Below are 15,786 nucleotides of genomic sequence, written 5' to 3'. Positions count from 1 at the left end.
AGCACATTACTCAGGACTGCATCCAGATGGGTCTTGAAAGTCTCCAGAGAAGGGGACTCCACACCCTCCCTGGGCAGCCTGTTCCAGTGCTCTGTCACCCTCACTGTAAAGAAGTTTTTCCTCATATTTGATCAGAACTTCCTGTGTTCCAGCTTGTGCCCGTTACCCCTCGTCCTGTTACTGGGAACCACTGAAAACAGTCTGGCTCCATCCTCCTTCAACCCACCCTTTAGATACTTGTATGCCATAATAAGGTCCCCCCTCAGCCTTCTCTTCTCCAGGCTAAAGAGTCCCAGCTCTCTCAGCCTTTCCTCCTAAGGGAGATGCTCCAATCCCTCCATCATCTTTGTTGCCCTTCGCTGGACTCTCTCCAGCAGTTCCCTGTCTCTCCTGAACTGGGGAGCCCAGAGCTGGACACAGTATTCCAGCTGTGGCCTCACCAGTGCAGAGTAGAGGGGCAGAATGACCTCCCTTGACCTGCTGGCCACACTCTTCCCTATGCAGCCCAGAATTCCGTTGGCCAAGGAAGCACCAAGTTGGTATCAGCAGCCTTTAGTTCTCCTGTAGTATTTTATATTCCGCTGTTTTTCTCCACAGCCCTTAGTTATGTGCTTGGGAACAGTCCCTAAAAATGCAACTTCTAATCTGAATATAAATATATTTAACAAGTAGCTAGAAAGAGCTCAGGTGGAAAGATATAATTGAAGAGTTTACCACCCATGGCTACAAACTAGGCATGAATAAATTCAGGCTTCAAATTAGAAGTCTGCCAACTATTAAGGCAATCAGATTCTGTAACGGCCTTACGATGAGGTTAGTAGGTTCAAAAAAAACTACCCGCTTTCAAAATGGAGCTTGTTACGTCTATAAAAAGGCTGAGTGTTGGTGACCGAAGAGGGCTAGACTCCATGATCTGCGAGTCTTGTATAAGACATCTAATCTAAAGCATATTTTTACATTTCTTTTCTATTTTTTCCCCTCATTTTAATTCTATGTGTACTAAATATTATCTTGGAAACAACTAAATCACTTCAGTCAGCTGCTTCAGATCAGAATCAATAGCTGGATGACATCTGCTGCCAAACAAATAGCTCAATACCGCTCATTAATTTGACTCTTTCAGAAAGCAGATGAAAACTAAGACAAAGCAAAATGGAAAATAATTTGCTCATAATTCTGGATCTCTAAGAGAGCATAGTTCTACTGCTATCTTGTGATCCCGATTCCTCCAATGCATTTATTTTTATTTATTTATGAAGTTCTAGAAGAATAAAAACACCTCTCCCAAGGCTGCAGCCACCCTAAGAGTTTAATCATGCAATAACATATCTAGTTATAAAGTGTCCCAGCAGCATTTGAATCAGCTGCGCAGAGACTCAGACGACTCCTCGACTTTTGTCTAGGAAGAATTTCTTTAGCATTCTCTGGAGACCTTACTTGAACAGATGACTTTTTCAGCATCCCTAGAAAAAGTATACTGAATTTAAGCTATTTCAAACTGAAGGAAAGATCACATTGCCAGAGCCTTCACAGAACGCACCCCACCAGCTGGTCTCTTTTTCATCAGAGATACCCAGGCCAAGAAACTCAAGAGAGATGCAGACAGTCCTCAGACCACTCAGGATGCAACAGATCCCAATCACCACCTTCATTTGTACCTATGAACAGCCAGGCTGACCCTGGAGATCTGGAGCTCTGTGTTCCCAGTGAGCAAGCCTTGGAAATAATTTGAAGGGTTGGTCCCATGCAGAACACACTGCACAGCGTGTCACATGTTATAAAATCACAGGAAAGGTGAGTCCTGTAACTGAAAACAAAAAGTGCAACCTCTTTGCCAAACAGAAATCAGGACTGGGAACCTAAAGCTCACTTCAGTCACAGTTACTAGTAATTAATAGTGAAAAAAGGACTCCAAAAAGCCATCTTCTAGCCGGCTCTGCCAATCCCCATCACTACGGCAACCTCATCTGGCAAAAGCTTCCGCTACCTTTAACCAAGCTCTAAGAATAAACAGTCACAGAACGTGGCAGTTCATTGTCACAGAACATTGTCGGTTCATGAGCAGACTGAACACATCACTGTTCAATGCCCTAACAGTCCAATGCACATGTTGAAAAGCAAAGCAGATAGAATAACTTCCTCTTGAGATGCCCGAGAGCTCTCTGGAAGATGAACATGTCTATCTAACCCTTAATCCTGTGATTAAACAAGTGGAGCTTCCACGAGAAGAACACCTTCCTTGTGGAAAAGACCTGTCTGGTTAAGCAAGGACTCTCACGGAGTCAGCAATCTTTGTGAGAAATGGCACTGTAGGAAAATAACAGTCAGTAACAATACAGTCCTACAGACCCTCAGTGCAGTGAATAAAGCAGTTCATGTTCTTCCTGCTCCAAAGCCAGGTCTGTATCGAAACGACAATAATATCACAGGTGCTCTGGGGCACCGTTCTCAGGCCCAGCTCCTCTGCAACACCAGCCAGAAGGGAAGATGGGACCGTTGCTAGCTCAGCAGCTGGCCAACTTCCCAGGGTCTCCACCACTCAAACGGAATCTGTCCCTCTCGTGGTGTGGACGCTGCTATGGAAATAACCGTCTCCCACACAGTCACAGTGAAAGAGTTAAGAAAAATTGCACTGGAACTGATCAATACTGGCAGATGATTTTACCCACTGGCGCTCCAACTACAACAAACAGCTCCGTCTGGACACAATTTTGGCTGGAAATCTGAACAGTTGAGAGACAATTGTTGAGAACATTCCTATGGCCAGAAAACACTGTCCTTTGAGTCTCTCATACATAAAATGTGAAAGACAGTAGGTTATCCACTAAAACTGTTGCTAGTGATTTATTTATTAGTAGCCACCTCGTTATGATTTATCTCTGAATAAAAAGAAGAGCAAATGACAAAGTTTTACAACTTTGTTTATTCACAAAGAAAAGGTTTTTCAAAAATTCCTTTCAAACTTTGGAAAAACAGAACATTAAATTAGCATCCAGTTCATGAAGCTCTAAAACCTTACACTACTGTGATACGTGAGCATTAGTGACTTTAATCTTGCAGTTAGGTCTGCAAGGCCGACCAAGACTCGTGAAGCTGTATTTCTCTGGCTTCAAAAGAATGCTGGAGTGAAAAAAGTCCATATGAGCGTATTTTCTTCTAGTGTTGGAACCAATGAAATACAGACCTTGAAACACTCCATTTGCAGCAGTTTCCCCTTCGGGGAAGTTAACTTTTGGACTCTCTATTACTCGCAATTTCAACTGTCTAACGATCAATGTTTAATTATAATGTAGGCTTTTGCTTTCCTTTTAGCAGGATTTCCACTAAGTAACAATTACAAATAAGTGACTTCTCTTCAAATGACTCTCTGGACACGGGAAACTATATCAATGTGTGTAAACGTTTTTAGATGGAAAAACTTGTGAGGATGAGCTGAAACAAGCCACAAATTAACTAATATACACAAGAAGTAGTAACAGTTTTTAAAATATACAGAATGATAAGACACCTCTAGCTAACAGCACATACTACAAGACACAAAGAAAAAAATAATCTGAAAGGGACAGTAAGGTTTTTGCTTTTAATTGTTCCTTTGTGTGAAGCTGCCCTTTCGGCAGCGCTTTACAACCCTCTGGCTATTTGCAAAACTCTCAGCAGTATCTTCAGTAAGGTTTTGCAATAGCAAAAGCAAAAGATTGCCTAGGGGCTACAAACTGTACCTGGAAAGGGCACTCATGTTCAGAAAGGACATGGTGAATCAAAAATTCCGAGGAGACTGGCAACCTAAAATAATCTAAAACATTAAAGAAAATAAAAGTTGGATGACATTCATCCAACTAATATTCACTAGACTAATAAAAATATCTTTAAATTAAGATTATTTTTGCCTTTGTCTATAATGGATCTGTATGCTTACTCATACACAGAATTAATTTTCATGGATTTTATAGACATGGATGTTACAGTAAAGGAGCTTAAGATTTGCATTAAGTGCCAACTGTTGCGCCATCCTCTGCTCTTTTTGAAACAGCTGAAGCTCTGGACCTGAATAGCGACGATTACCAATGTAACTTAACGTCACAAGGACAGTTAGTGTACAGAAATGTTGAAAAGGAAATTAGATAAACATTGTGCGAAAAGTGTAAAAGAAAGTGGAAAAGCCCCAGGTGTAATAACAAAACCAAACTACTGAATTATCACTAACTTTAGCTTTGTATACCTTGAGGTCCCAGTTTTGCCTGAGCTGGGGTGGAGGTTGAGCTAAGAAGGGGGTCAGATGAAGGATCCAGGAAATTGGTGGCCAGATTCGTTTTACATGAGAGCGGAAGTGATTCTTCAGGTAAATTATCTAGGCTCATCTTGTTTTGTCTACTGGTATCTAGTAGGTCTTTCCCAAAGAAAGCTTCCTGCAAAGAAGACAAAATGATTCAATGTATGAAGAATACTGCATCTATTGAAAAAGCTGGGTAAACAGCAAAATTAAAATTAAAAGTTAATGATTATTAGAAATAGAAAAATAGTCTCAGTCTCACATGCCTTCCAGTATGGCAGTACCTCTTCCAGGCTATGAGCTGTGGATACAACTTACCTGGGGCAGCCACATTATTAATATTTTATGAATAAATTCACACTTTAAATTACACAGAAAAAACACCGTCTTCTTATGTACACATGGCACAGACACTGTACAGATACAGTGTTATTATATATCACAAGTTTTTCAGTATTTAAAGTATTTCTCCTCGCAGGAAAAGGACAGCTGAAGAAGGCGAATATTACTGAGCAACTTCATCCGAGGCCACACAAGAAGTTTATGAAAAACATGCAAGCTCACTGTGATCCAAATTCTAGAACGACCATACGCAGCATTTCACTTCACACACAAATCATCCTGACATCAAACTGCAGTAACAAAACACCTAAAGCTGTTTAACGTACATTAATATCTTTTCAAATATTATCTAACAGCTATCACTCACCTAAGCCTGAGCACTCAGTAATTTGACAACAACCTATCAAATTTTCAAGACAATTTTTATTCATTATATAAGAACTACTTCTGTTTTCATGTAGTCTTTAAAAATCTTGATTTAGGATATAGCTGCTAAAAACAAAGCTAAAGACAGACTTTTCAGCATCAGTTATTCCAACATGAGCAAAAGAGGAATCTAAGAAATATTCTACGTTTTGCAGGAGTAAAATGTACATTAAGAAAACAATATTTATCCTTATGAATCCAAAGGAAATACTGCTTAAGTATTTTCTTTCCAACTCACTCCCCCCACTTATGAAATACACATTATTTTTAGACAGAGATTGTTCTGCCTCTCTGTCAATTCCTTGCTTTCAATCCACATATAATCCATGTCATGAAACTTGGTGAACATTCACAAGATAACAAAGTTCTCATGAAAAAGGTGGCCGAGAAGAGTAGTGAGCCAAATAATGTTCTCAGTAAGAGACATATAAACGAGTCAGTTTACAAACTGGTTGAAGGTAGCTCAGTTACTCAATCACCATTAATATCCTGGTCATTAGCCATGAGTGCTACCTCTCACCTGCTAGGGACATCACAGAATTAGGGGGAGGGAAGGAAGAACGGAGATTATTGTGGTAGGGAAACGCAGGGCACATAAAGGAATAGAACTGTAGGAAAACAAGTTTCCCCTGTCAAATCACGTCTTCTGAATCTATCTTTTCAATCTTCTGAAAAGAAAAATTAGTACCTAGAGGAAATGGCGCGATGAGGCTAAGGCATCCTACGGAGTTGAATGCTGAAAACATCATGTGTCAGTTCAGAGAAAAGAAAGGCTTCTTTCCCACCTTGTCCCTCTCTCTGAAGAAGCAGAGATCCATACATTGAGAAATAACAGCAGAGGACCGGAGATTTAACATAATGTAGAGCTTTCTGTACAAACTTATGAATGTTCCTTTACAGGAAACCCATTTCATTTGAATGATAAAATGGGAATTTGGAAAGAAACATTAATGGTTTAAATGAACTGTGAATCAAGACACATAAAGATTAGGTTTTGAAACATATTTACACAAGAAGTATACCAATAGTTTTACCTGCAAGTAGGCAGGAAAAGTTTCTTCAAGCTTATTTTTCTTTTTTCTGTAACGCTTTTTTATTTTCTCGGTACTTTCAGAAGCTGGGGTGGACTCCTCAACTGGAGTGTCTGGCAGCTGTTCCGTCCAACCTAAAAAATAACATTCAGACAAAATAAATAAAATACTTGGTATCTTGCTCTAAAGGTACAGTGGCAGCAAACCTAATGTATCTTGCTACCTACCTGGGTGGATGGGTTTATCGAATATCACTCTAGATATATTCTAAAGGTGGCTTTTATCCAGCGAGCTGTGAACTGCCACCTGGTCATCTAGGCTCTAGCAGTAAGCAATACCATACATGTAACAGCCACATCGCTGCCTCACTGGCTGAAAACACACACTTTAAAGCTTTAACTTTCCTATCTCCAAGCCACCTCAGAAATTGGTAATTTGAGAGAAATTATAGGTGCCATTCAACCAGATAGCTGAAAGATAATTCCAATGAGATAGTATCTCCAAAATCATCAATGTTGAGTTACACATTAACCACCTTTCATTTTATACACTAATTTTTCTCAAATTAAAGTAAAAACCTTTTTTTTTTTAAATTTGAGAAGAGACTGTCTTATAAATAATGAACAGGCTAGAAAAAGAAATCTACAAAGAAGCCCTTCAAGAAAAATTACACATTTATTCAGCTATCATATTCCAAAGTGGCACTGTTTTTTCTAATAAACACAAAGGCACACAGCACTCATCCATCATTCAGTATTTTATTTCAACAGACCAGGGAAAAGACCGCAGGTAAAAGCAGAACTTTTAAAGCCTTGCTACTTCTGTCATGCCAAAGCTAATTACATGAAGTTAATGACCCTGGGAAGTTATTGAAGAAAGTATTTTATTGTGGGAGTAAAATCAGCTATGCTTTGTACTGTAGTAGTCTCGTGTACCATATTCAGAGCCCAGGGAGGAGACGGAGGTTCACCAGCGCTGTGACCTCTGCGCTGCTGGAGAGGGAGCTTTTGCAGAAAAAGGGGGCGGAACACGACAAGAGCAGCAAAAAACTTGGTAAGGCTGATGAGTACTGGCAGCTGAGAAGGCGGCTTTCAGCAAACTATGATGATTTAAAACATACAAAGACTTTATTTTTTTTCTTAACAAGCAATTGTGCCCAAGCAGACAAAAAGAAGCTCTAACTTTTAACCGAAGAATACTTCTTTAAGAATACTGCTTTTTAACAATATGCATTGTACTGTTACCCAGAATGGGGAATTAACTTTTTAGTCTTTTTTTTTTGTTTTAAAGGAGTACATTCCTAAAGAAATGAAAAAATTTAAAGCAAAATTTTCATCATTACCTGAAACACTGTAGTATACTACACTGAAATAGTATTTACAAAGCAGAAAAACACAGCTCTAACACTAATATTCTAGAGAAAGCAAGCACTACATCTGAACAGGGGACCTAGCTAGAATACTGAGTTGCGCTGATAAAAGAAACATTTGTTGGCTTCATAAAATAGTTCTACAAATGCAAGCAAGGACAACAGTTAACTATTAGTTTTTAATGCTGTCTGGATGCTGTAGTAAAGATCCAGTCTCCACCACGTTGTACAAGTACACAGCAAGAGACCAATCTGGCACTAAAACAGTTAAAAACTCAATAGCTAAACAGACAAGAGGGAAAAAGAGCAGAAATCAAAAGGCTGGAGTCTTCTGAGACGGTATCAGCCAACCTTTAGAAGCAGCTGCCTCCTTCTACCGACTTTATAGGAAACAGGCTCTGAACTAAACATATTCCACACCTCACCTTAATGATACCTCAATATTTTCTAGATTAGATAGTGTGAACAAATCCAGATGGATGAAATAATTTAGTCTAATCACATATAGCAAGCAAGAGAACAAGGCCCATAAGTAAAATCTGACTTGTTATGTACCCAGTCTACCGAGTACTACAGTGTCAGAAGGCATTAAAAGGGCTTTGCTACAAGAAGAGAGACCAGAGCAGGACTCTTCAACCCTGGAAAAAACGACGACTGATGGGGCAATGCGACACAGATCTAGAAAATCTTTCCTTATTACAAATTAATACAGAATTATTTTTTTTAAATCATTTTTCACAGCTTAAAACAAGAGGGCAGCTTATAAAACTCTCAGATACCCAGTTTAAAATGAAAAAGAATTATTTCTTCATGCAACAATAGTGTATTTTTGAAATCACTAATATAGGGTTTTCCAGAGCATAAACAGATACATAAAAATACCAGACACATTTGTGGAACATGGAACACTGCTGAATATTCAAACTGATGGTCCAGAAGACACCTCTGGATCAGGACTACATCTGGAGGAAGATGTATCAGAAAGAGGATTGCTCTAAACCTACCTCATTTCTTACGCTGCTTTCTGTCTCCTACTGGTCAAAGCCAGGCTAAACAGAGCTCTGGCACAACACAGCAGTCCTTATAATCCTCACTATTTATCTCCCACAATAGCCTGCAATTCATTGTTTCAAGTTCTTTGTAAATTATGGGCTCTGCTGAAATTGTATGTATGTAGGAATGAGTATTTTCAGTTGAATTAATAGAGCCATGATGACAAACACAAAGAACTTTTCCTTTGTAGCACAACTCTGGAAAGAACTGTATGTTGATGAGTTGCATTATTTGTATTGCATTAAGGATGAATTAAAATTTAAAAGCAAGTTTCTGCACTTACCTTCATCTCTGCCAGGCAACTGCTCAGAAACAGATCCAGAAGAATCTTTCCTGGACAGAGATCTTTTAGTCTTTCCCTGCCCCGTACGACTTCTCTGACGTACCATAAATCCACCAATACCTAACAAGGAAGCAAAAATTCAATATATTGATTAAAACTACGTTTTACAGTAAGAATGAGAGCCAAGATTATTCTGCAAGTAAAGGGGACTACTACATCTGTAGAGGTCTAAAAATGAATCTGAGATACCTGAGGAGTTTTCAATCAGAATTTTATGAAAAGTTTCTGAATTTTAATGTCTCAGTGGGTATATATGTAATTATCAAAAAGGATCAGTATTTTAGGACTGTAAAACATCCACAAGAAGTTCAAATTACCAAACGCGGCAACTTTCAGATGTTGTTTTTCCCCTCCCTTGGCAAGCTGATGAATTGCTAGAATTAGAATTCAATCTAGCAAATGAAACCTATTAAAGAACCTTAAAGAACCATAAAAAAAACCCTCTATAAATTGCCCTTGAGAGCCCACCACTCCAAATGATGGTACTACAGAAGGACATATCACAAAATAAAAAGAAAATTAATCAACATCATACTGCGCGAAACTCCAGAATCCTTCACCAGAGATTGACTGCAGTGCTCCTGATCCTTTACAGTTGGTGTGTATGTATGTACATGCATCAGATTCAGGTTTGTTTCATTTTTCAGGGAAACTCTTGGCTGCAGAAAACTAACAGATGGCTGCTCAACTCACGATCCAAAACCACTCCGAGCAAATGAAATTCTCTTCTCTTGAGGACCCAGCAGTAGAAATAAATAGTTTGCTGAGGTACATTATTCGTAGAGAAAAAGGAAATCTCTGTTAAGTGTTGTGGGTTTGTACCACCATCTCCATGGGGTGGGCCCACGATGGAAGGCATTATACACATGGGCATGACCTGCTGAGACAGGGCTCTTGCTCAGCAGGAGGACAAAAGATGGTAGAGATCTGTTTAGCTATTGAGAGAGAAGGAAGAGAGACTGGACCGTGTTGTAACTCCTGCTTCCTTTCCTTCCTTCACTGCGTTCCTTGCCTTCCCCTCCTCAGTCATTTCGTTGCCTCTGTTCTCCCCGGCTATCTCCATAATCAGAGGATATGGCCCCTTACAGCAAGCAGGATGGGTGTGACTGGCAAAAACACTATTTGTGACTGCGAAAATTACAATCAACTTCTTATCCACAGTAGTGGGAGGCTGCATAACGAAACAGAAAACCAACACGTAACACTGATTCTGAGACACACCAAGGTGCGGGATACAGGGGCTCTTCAAAAACCCCGGCAGTGCCTAAGCATCTCTTATTACCTTGGGTTCAGTTTTAGCCCTAATGAATCAGAGCTACTTCCTACGGAATCGCTCAGGTACCTCTAAGCTTCTGCCTGGAGACAGCTCAAGTGTTTCTGCATCCAGGACACACAGCTAATCCACAGTCAAGATAATTAAGAGGTGACTGCACTAATAATAAATGAATTCACCCCATAACTGAATTCATTAAAATTCACTGGCAGAAGTAATCTGCAAATACTTAGTAAATTACTCTGATCAAGTATTTCAGAAAATAAGTAAAATACCTGCAAAAAGTTTTCTGAAGTTCAGATATTGTATGTATATATACACACACACACACACAAACTGGCCTTCATCGATTACATAAATACAGCACATTTTTATAGATTTGAACTACTAACCAATACTTGAGAGCATAATCAGGACAGGCATACTGCTGAGCAGCAACCTTCAGAAATGTATTTTGATAACAGGCCTAAAATTATTTTAAACAGAACAGGGGAAAAAAATATCTAAAATCAACGATTAGCAGTGGAATACTTCAGAACTCCATACTATTTTCTAATTACTTGTTTTAATCATACAGAAAAGAAGTATTAAAACAAAAAAGGGACACACAATCATATAAATTATGTCTCCTACCAGGTCTATATGGTTTTCGCTTCCTTTTTTTAATCCCATCAGCTCCTTCTGCTGCTTTGGAATCATCGTCCACAGCTTCCCGTTCTGGGCTAGAATCCGATTTTCCATCACAATCCATAAGATCACCTTCTGCAGAAAAGAAGCAATGGTAACTTTTCCCTGGAAAAGGGAAAGAAGGTATTTTTCCAGAATTTCTGCATCTGACTGATTTCTGAGAAATTGACTGAGAATTGACTGAGAAAGGGGTGACAGGCACTCACGCTCTCCAAACACTTTTGGGAAACCCACCCTCTACATATATACAAAGACCCAGTATATCCATACATTTCCTGCGAGCAGATGTCTACACAAAACCAGAGAACAAATGCTGTAGTTACTGTATGTGAATCTGAGAAATTTTTTTGGTGCCCCTTTCAGAAGCCTGTGCTATTGCATTTTCTAAATGTCTGAGCAATTTCTAGCCATACATCAAGGAAAGCGCATACAATCTACTATGCAAGATGTACTTTTTGTATACCATCCCCCTAAGTTTTGTTTGATAGGGTTTGTTTTTATTGAGAAGAGAGACTGAAAAATTGCAGCCTGCACTTGGAAGGTAATGTGTACCGACTCTCAGTTTAGAGGGTTTTTGACTTGAAGCTGTGTGACTGACTGGAAGCAGAGGAGTTTGACTTACATAGTAAAAAATTCAGCCCAAAGGAATTACTCAGCCTGGAAGATGAAGACTGCTATTTTAAACTAGAGTTTATATTCTGTGGGAATGCAGGGTGGAAACAGATATGAAGTATGATGGCATTAAAAAAACCTCTGGTGCTCAAGAGAGAGTGAGTTAATTCTATTTCTGATATCCCCAGAATGTCAATACTATGATGACTTTACATCTTTATTTTATTGTAAAGCTTTTGAAACATGTTAAATGTACTCTTGCCCCTGAAAAGGTACTGGAGTTCCAATTCCCTGCTTTGGATTTAGGTATATAGTTCTATATGGTCTAAACGCACATACAGTTTTAAGAGGGAGAAACAGAATCACAGAATGGTTCAGGTTGGAAGGGACCTTAAAGATCACCCAGTTCCAACCCCCTGCCATGGGCAGGGACACCTCCCACTAGAACAGGCTGCTCAAAGCCCTATCCAGCCCGGCCTTGAACACCTCCGTGGATGGGGCACCCACAGTTTCCCTGGGCAACCTGGGACAGTGTCTCATCACTCTCAGAATGAAGAATTTCTTCATAATATCTAATCTAAATCTCCCCTCTTTCAGTTTAAAACTACTACCCCTCGTCCTATCACTACACTCCCTGATAAAGAGTTCCCTCCCCCTCTCTCCTGTAGGCCCCCCTCAGGTACTGGAAGGATGCCATAAGGTCTCCCTAGAGCCTTCTCTTCTCCAGGCTGAACAGCCCCAACTCTCTCAGCCTGTCTTAGTAGGAGAGGTGCTCCAGCCCTCTGATCATCTTTGTCGCTTTCCTCTGGACTCGCTCCAACAGGTCCATGTCCTTCCTGTGCTGAGAACTCCAAAGCTGGACGCAGGACGCCAGGTGGGGTCTCATGAGAGCAGAGCAGAGGGGTAGAATCCCCTCCCTCCACCTGCTGGCCACGCTTCTTTTGATGCAGCCCAGGATGCAGCTGACTTTCTGGGCCATGAGCGCACACTGCTGGCTCACACTGAGCTTCTCATCCACCAAATACTGTTATAACAAGACAGAGCTGGACTCTTTCATACCACATCTGCTGTGGCAGAACTACAACCCTTGCTCTTCCACAGGTTGGGTCACAGACCAGACTTTCACATTGATGAAGACTTTTCTGAGCTCTACCAACAAAGCTGGTGGCTTGGCAAAGGCAGTCCCCACTGACCACCACAGCCGATTCACTCCTCCCCTTAAGAGCATGTGTGATCCCTCTTGGCAACATGTGCGCTTCTGGCAGAAGAGAAACCTGCCTGAGTGCTACCGCGTTCTCTTACAAGAAAGCTAAACCCCACAGTGGTCCTTCCTATTTACTTACAAAGCATGGCTCTACAAAGAGGAGCAGAAGAGCCACGTTAAGTCTACCAAAGCTGAAGCTCCCAAAGGAAGCTGAACTTTCAAGTGGACTTTAAAATGTGGAACACCTGACGAAGTGCCAAACCTGACGAAAACCTACAGATGAGATGGTAACAAAATTACCACAAGCTCAGTTTTCTCACATACAGCCTCTTTTTTAAACTGGAACTTTAGAGTGGAAGTAAGGGTTATCCCCGTTTGCCTGGAATTACTACACCACGTTGCTCCAATCAAAGCCGTGGCACAGCTTTATTCATCCTGGTGCTCATACAAAAATTCCAGACGTTAAGAGAACAGGCACTGATCCATTCTACAGAGCACGTGTAGAGCTTCCAGGAAACCCAGCCAATCTCCCATGTACATGCTGTGCTGTTACTGTCACATATATCAATGTGCTCTAACTCTCAAAAAGGAAACGAAAGGTGATCAGAACCGAAATTAAAGTCTGTGGAAGCTTTGGCTCTCCCTTTCATACTCTGCTATTACATTTATGTATCTCATTATCTAGTTGAAAAGGGATACCTATAAAAGCCAAGCAGCAGATAATGAAATTAGACAGTTACATAGAAAACAGGCATATGTTTGTAAAAGTAAAGATGATTAACCACTGAAAAACAACGAGGGAAGTGGTTAATTCTCTATCTTGATGCCTTCAAACCAAAATGAACAGCCTTTTTTTTGCTTTCAACAATCCACCTGATGGACTACATGAAAGTATAAGATGAAATTTAAGAGTCAGTGTAATGCTAGGATAATGTACCAAAACCTGTGAATACTGAAGGAAAGGAAAGAAGAACAACTAGTTAACTTTTTGAAGGTTAAAACAAATAAAGGGAAGCTATTATAAAAACCCCACACTTCTAGTCAATAGCAGAGGGTAAGAATGTGCTAATCAAACAATGGGAACAATACTTGTATCAACAAGTTAACAGGGAAACTGCACTCATGGTTAAACCACCCAGTTACCTCAAGTACACTCTGTATCTAAAAAAAGCGTTTTATGACATTTAATCTGATTAACAACGAGGCAATGTTGCATAAACAGAAAGCACTTTAGAGTGTGGGGAGGTGGGGTGCCTATGTTCCTCTCCTAACAGGCACCTGCATGACTAATGTAATGACTTTCACACCTGCCATTTCAGTAAGCCTTTCCCCAGGCCACGGATTAACACCTACCAACACACTTATCAGGAGGTACACAGCCAGACCACAGCAAAGAGGGCATGAGAATGGTATTGAACCACGCTGGCTGCTGTTCCTAGTGTTGAAGAGTGGGATTTGAAGAGTAGGACTGGCTGCTCCCACATGCTTTTCCCACTCTAAGCTCCCACCTTGGGTCTCCTCTGGCTGGGGCTGCTGTGCTTGCCCAGCTGGGAGGGAAGCAGGTAAGACAAGTACTGGTAGCCCTGGGACTTGTGAATCTTTGCTCCCTGTGTAGACTTGCAGTGAAAGGAGCTCTGCCAGGGGCTTCTACCACTGACCAAAACGTCATTCCCATACGCAGGGATGTGTTTGGATAGGCAAGTGTTAGCCCAGATCCCTTCAACTCTCATCGGCCTTAGAGGCTACAAAAACACTGTTAAAATCTTCCCCTCCCTCTGTACTACACAGATACCCCGCCCTGGAACCTGCAACCCTTCAGTAGGGCTCTTCATACAGCATCATCTACTCGAACTAGAGCAACAGCCAGAATTCCTAACTCAAATTCTGTCTTAAATTCTACTTTGGAGATGAGAACAAACAAAACGTTCATTTCATCTATGGATTCATCTATCTGCAATATACACACGGACTGCAACATTCTAGGATACAAGACGTGCCAAAAGTAGACTGTACCTCTACTGTCATCCATCTCCCCATCTCTTGAGTGTTCTGACTGGGCATCTGGGGGTGTCTGAAGCACAGCCACACTGTTCTGATTTATAATTTTCAGTTTAAGCTTTGGTTTCGTCCGTTTTCTTCTTGGTACTGTAACAGTTAGGCTCTGTAACTGAGACATGCCGGATTCTGTCAAGCAGACTCCATCCTGGGTGTACGTCTTCGGTGGGTCTATAAAAGTTAAACGGATCGTAACAGCAATATAAAACTCTTTCATTTACAAGTCTTAGATTTTTAGGAATAGCACTTTAAAGAGTTAATAATCCACATGTATGGAGCCGATTCTTTAGCAAAGAAATTGGTATAAATAAAACATAGATATCTGATACTGTCTTACACATTACAGTTACAGGTTTATAACTTAGAGTCTGATGTCAAATCCAGCAATAATCCATTATATTGCTACAAAACAACTAACATCAAGGACTCATTAGAAAGAACGATTTGATTATGGAAACTGGCACCTCGCAGGGTATTTCCGTATCCCTGGCACTCACAGAAAACTGCAAGTCTTAGTTTGGGTCCCTGCCGCTTATTGGCCAAGGCTCTCACCCAGCCCTCAACACTGTACCTTCACCTTATTAATTACCTTACGCTCCCAGAACTTCTGGTAACTCAGGCAAGTTATTAGCCCTATTTTACAGGCAGACAAAATCCAAGTTATATCAAGTGAGCTGCTCAGGATCAAATTGGAAATCATGGGTAGAACCAAAGTCTCCCAAGACCCGCAAGACTGCTTCCTCCTCAAGCTGTTAGATGACAGTTGAGTCTACCGATAAACTCTACCATTCCTTAATTCACCATGTAGAAAGGCGCTGTCATCTGTGCTGGGGCCCTGCAAGTGGAGGTTTGGGAACTTTCAGGGAATTACCAAATAATGAAGAAGCTTCCTCCTTCTGCTCTTTGGATCCAATTAAATGACAATTTGATAACATGGTTTTTGAAAACATATAACCATCAGAACTTTTGTTCCCTTTAACCAAAAGTGTTTTCTTACATAACATCTCACACCTCAAAACACAGCTGGTTCTGAACCCAATTCTGCCCAGATGACTGTTTTCTTATGTTGAACTAGAAAAGAGTGTTTGCTTTAAAAAAAAAATCGCATACTCTTTTTCAGA

General features: G+C 40.5%; 1 protein-coding gene across 14 annotated transcripts in view; it reads right to left on the bottom strand.

The window, feature by feature from the left end:
- The window catches only part of KMT2C (lysine methyltransferase 2C), a 203,808-nt gene that overhangs the window by 45,648 nt on the left and 142,374 nt on the right, over positions 1–15,786 (bottom strand). For all 14 annotated transcript variants that reach the window (XM_054193123.1, XM_054193120.1, XM_054193122.1 and 11 more), the window contains 5 exons: positions 14,624–14,836; positions 10,741–10,869; positions 8,775–8,894; positions 6,073–6,203; positions 4,220–4,406 (listed from right to left, as the gene is read on the bottom strand). In XM_054193123.1, coding sequence (XP_054049098.1) covers positions 4,220–4,406; positions 6,073–6,203; positions 8,775–8,894; positions 10,741–10,869; positions 14,624–14,836 — 780 coding nt within the window. The remainder of the gene's footprint in view (positions 1–4,219; positions 4,407–6,072; positions 6,204–8,774; positions 8,895–10,740; positions 10,870–14,623; positions 14,837–15,786) is intronic.

Source organism: Rissa tridactyla, chromosome 2 (genome assembly GCF_028500815.1).
Source record: "Rissa tridactyla isolate bRisTri1 chromosome 2, bRisTri1.patW.cur.20221130, whole genome shotgun sequence".
NCBI classification, from domain to species: domain Eukaryota; kingdom Metazoa; phylum Chordata; class Aves; order Charadriiformes; family Laridae; genus Rissa; species Rissa tridactyla.
Note: the sequence above shows the minus strand (reverse complement) of the source record. Positions and strands in the feature narration are given on the sequence as shown.